The sequence below is a fragment of the Sinocyclocheilus anshuiensis genome, unplaced genomic scaffold (assembly GCF_001515605.1).
Source record: "Sinocyclocheilus anshuiensis isolate Anshui unplaced genomic scaffold, SAMN03320099.WGS_v1.1 scaffold1114, whole genome shotgun sequence".
NCBI classification, from domain to species: domain Eukaryota; kingdom Metazoa; phylum Chordata; class Actinopteri; order Cypriniformes; family Cyprinidae; genus Sinocyclocheilus; species Sinocyclocheilus anshuiensis.
Genome location: NW_015540838.1, coordinates 2270278 through 2274706, shown reverse-complemented (window position 1 = coordinate 2274706; position 4429 = coordinate 2270278). Strand labels below are relative to the sequence as shown.

General features: G+C 37.0%; 1 protein-coding gene across 1 annotated transcript in view; it reads right to left on the bottom strand.

Annotated features, from left to right (window-relative positions):
• Nucleotides 1-4429, bottom strand: part of c1qtnf12 (C1q and TNF related 12) — a 19040-nt gene that overhangs the window by 5567 nt on the left and 9044 nt on the right. The window contains exons 2-4 of the mRNA XM_016484841.1: nucleotides 2296-2403; nucleotides 1174-1285; nucleotides 836-1017 (exon numbers count right to left, since the gene is read on the bottom strand). Coding sequence (XP_016340327.1) covers nucleotides 836-1017; nucleotides 1174-1285; nucleotides 2296-2403 — 402 coding nt within the window. The remainder of the gene's footprint in view (nucleotides 1-835; nucleotides 1018-1173; nucleotides 1286-2295; nucleotides 2404-4429) is intronic.

Below are 4429 nucleotides of genomic sequence, written 5' to 3'. Positions count from 1 at the left end.
CCGTCTTAGAGGTCCTGCCACACTCTGCTGCCCTTCCTGTAATGGGGAGACTTTACGTCTCAGAGTCCTCTCCTATCCTCGAGTCTGCTCCAAGGGCCTTTCCTGTGCCTGATCATGTTCCCATAGTCTCGGTCGTGTATTGATGTTGTAACCCGCTGTCGGTGAGTCTAGTCTGTTTATGCCTCGTCAAGCCTGTTCATGTCAAGTCAAGTCTCGGATTATTGTTTGGATGTTTGGATCACCTGTAAATAAACTGCACTTGGGTTCTTCACTACGCTCGCCTTCAGTGGACTGATTCGTTACAAAAAATTCAAGCATATATTTCTTAATAACTAAATCCCACAGCTTTACTACTAGTAGAGAGACGCTGCCAGGTAGAATTAATTCACACACGCAATCGCTCTCACTAATGCATTCATGTTTGTCACAGCTCCAGACTTATTTGTTCATTAATGACGTCATCAGCGACTAGTCGACTTCGACTCGACTTTCATCACATAAAAGTCGACTTTAAAAAATCAGAAGTCGTTCAACCCCTACTTCTTTTAGTGAATTAAACTATTAACTATGACATTTAAATCAGTGTAGAAACAGATTTGTTGTTCATATGACAATGTGTAATTAAAGATACATTTGTCAGAAGTATTATGCAAAAATAAATGAATTAAATATATTACCAAAGATATGTTTTGTTGTTGTTTAATATAAAGTTAAGATCAATTAGGTTTATTAGTATTTATGCCACTTCTTAAAAGGGCAGATATATTTCCATTAAGATGGATGGATGGATATTCCATTTTGATAAAAGACAGATATATTTACTGTCTGCACTTACTGTTTGAAAGTTCTGCAGTTCAGCCAGAGTCTTTTTGTCCACAACGACAGGGCCTTTGAGTTTGCAGTGGAAGGCTTCCTCAATTCTCCTGTAGGAGGACACACTCTCTAGGGTGATCAGAGCCGTGGGCAGCTGACTGGGTTCGCTGGGCCTGTCCACTGCTGCTCGCCTCTCGGTGGCCTCTGTTAATGCAGATCAAAGTAGACACAACACTGCATGCAGTTAAAGACACCTCATCAATGTATCTCTCAAAATGTCCAGCTCATCTTCATAATAGTCCCTTGATGATGAATAGAAAATATCCATCACTGACATTTTTATATGTTGTGGGTCCTCACCTTTGATCATTTCTTTGAACTCTCGCAGCAGGACCTCTTGAGTGACCTCTGCCCCAGGGGATCCTGGAGGTCCCTGAGGCCCTGGAGGTCCAGGAGGTCCCGGGGGACCGGGCTGATAGGCAAAAAAATATATATAACTGTTATATAATTTCAAATCAATTTAGTCAAGACTCAAATTTCTTTGAATGCTCAAAAGAGCATCTCACTATTTGTAATGATGTGTTACAACTTGAAATGTATTAAGGCATGTGTTATGCAATATATTACAAATTCTCTGGTAGAGATAAATTAAAAGTTCAATCTCAGTCAATCAACTTTGTTGAAGTGCAGTACATCCGCAACTGTGCTTGTTAGTTTGTATTGGCACCTAAAGTTTCACATGTGTCTCTAGCTACATATTTAATTAATTATCCATCACAAAATGTCTTGTACAGTCCTCTATCCATAATATTGCTTTCTTCAGTGGAAAAAGTTGTCTCATCTGAAACAGGAGAGAAATATGCACAGATCAAGTACTATTTCCAACTGAAAAGAGTTTTAAACAAATATGTCGGCTGTGTTTGATGTGAAAGGACAACAGGGCTTTTCATTGGAGGAAGTGATATTGTGGATTATGGACTGGTATTTTGGCCAAAAGTGACAGTTAGAAAGTTAAATTCAAAATCCTGGATTTGTTTCTTACAAATACACAGCTTTTCACTCCACAAGACATTCTCTGATAGATTGTAGTCGTGCGGATTACTTCTGGATTATAATGTGATGTTTTTATCAGCTGTTTGGACTCTCATTCTGACTGCACTCATTCACTGGAGAGGATAAATTGGTGAGCAAGTGATGTAATGCTAAATTTCTCCAAATCTGTTCTGATGAAGAAACAAACTCTACAATCTACATCTTGAATGGTCTGAGGGTCAGTAAATTCTCATCAAATTTTCATTTTTGGATGAACTATTCCTTTAACTTGTTAAGACATTCTTAAATTCCACATTTTTTGTTTTACAAGAATTGTTCTGTACATTCTGGGTGAATGAAATTCCTCTCCTTCCCACACTTTCAGCTCTGTCTCACTGTCGATTATGAGTTTGACATTTGATAATATGTGATTGTAAAGATTTTCCACACCAGTGGTCGTTTTCGCTTTCGGCATTTTCCGGGAAAGTTGCCCACAGGTCTCTTCACAAAATCCATCCATGATCCAAGAGGGTCCACTCTCTGGTTCTCACTGACCTGCTGAATAAAAACACAGAAATGATCATTTATATGCATGGTTTGCATATTTCTGTATAACTTGAAGAATTCTGGATATGATGCACATGTGACACATAATATTAAGTTTGGTTAGTGTATATGTCAGAGCGGGTGCATAAATAAGGTATGCTGCTCCTATTTTTATATTTTTATATATAATGATTGAGTCATTAGGATAAATTCTAACTGTGTGATTTATCAGATATTTAATTCAGAGATCATTCTCCAGTTGGCACTGAGTGCAGTGCATCATAGCTACATAACGAAATCCAATGAGTCATAATTTCTGCTTACAAACCCTCTCAGGAAAATGATGTCTAAAGATCCTAATAAATGGTGCCAGACATTAAGGCAGGTTGCACCACTGCAGTAGAGGAATGGGTCTTTTGTGTGGCATGCAGCACTACCTCATGCCTAACACAGTCAGTCAAATTTTCTCTTGAGGACTTTACTCTTTGCTTAATTATTCCTTCTCAGTAGTTCTCTCAGGTGCTACGTCAAGTTTGCCCAGTAGGGTCTGTGAAAAACAAACAGCCTTTCAAAATTGATCTCTCTCAACAAGTTTCCATGAGCACAACGTTACTGTTCACCTAAAAATGAGTGGCCCGAGACATTGCATTATACTGTGGGTTCCTTTTTGCAACTGTTTAAACACATATAGTGGCTTTCAGTGGAAACATTGCTGGCTTCTTCTTTTCAATAAGCTCTCAGAGCCTGAAGTTAATTTCTAAGAGGTAGATTTCTAACTCAGAGAAAGATTATCAAATATTCAATCTATGATATAACTCAATCTATTTGGCAACAGTTTGGTTTGAATCCTCTAAATCCCACACTGGAATGACTTCAGCAATCATCAGCCAAACCAATGACACCTCCCCTTTTTTGGAAGATTGTATAATTTGAGCTACTTTCTCAATAGTAGAATTCAGAATTTAATATAAAAACGATTCAGGATGAGAGAGAAAGAATACACTGTTTGCAAGGATCAGGCAGAGGATACACTGGCCAACTTTTTGAGCAATATTGCCAAGCAACTTTGATCAATGTTGCCATAAACGGGAAACCAGGTGAGACACAGGGCCCACGACCGATCTAAAGTATCCAGATAGAAATTTGTTACCCATCCTCAATGAGAAAGTGTGCAAGCAACATTGCTCAAAAAAAGTTGCCCCATGTATCATCAGCCTTACTCGTGTACATCACACCCCTGCAAAGTACCAATGAAGTAATATTTTGAAGAAAAAAAAGAAGCTAACTAATTGAATTGTTACTCAGATTCATTTATAAGGTAAAAATCATACAATGATCCTTACCATTTAAATTATACTGTCAATATGATTCCATATTTACCCAGTTATTAAGATCTATCTCCTTGTTGTTCGTGCATCGAATTTCATCTATAAATTTCAAAAGCTAAGAAAAAGTTTATTTTTTATTTAAAAGGTGAAGACCCGCTCTACATACTTTGACATTTAATTGAATAGCATTTTGACACAGTACCCACAAATTTAATTTACACTCCACCAGAATACTTAACTAAATCTGAAATATGCTTAAGGGTAAACAAGCTAAATTTAAGAAAATCTGGAGTCCATTTTTATTATTTATTGAATGTAGGGATATTAACAATATAATAGAGGATCAAAATTCTTGATTGGGTATTTAAATATATTTAAATTTGCATTATATTAACCCCTTACAACGGCGGTTGTTATTGGTTGCAAAGGATTATTAAATCTAACTTCCAAAGTACAGACTGTATTAACCCTTTGTTGGTTTTGTGCTTTACACTTTTTATGTAATATGAGCCCCTAGTGTTTGTTTGTTTGTTTTCTTTTCTGTACATAGTAAGTATTGTTACAGACACGGTATGTACATGTGTCAGTCTTGTGTTTCAAGAAAATGTAATAAAAATAATATTACAAAAAAAAAAAAAGGAAGAGACAGCTCTGGACCTATTCTCCACTCATTAATAACAGGGCCCCCATGGAGAGGGGGAATAACTTTA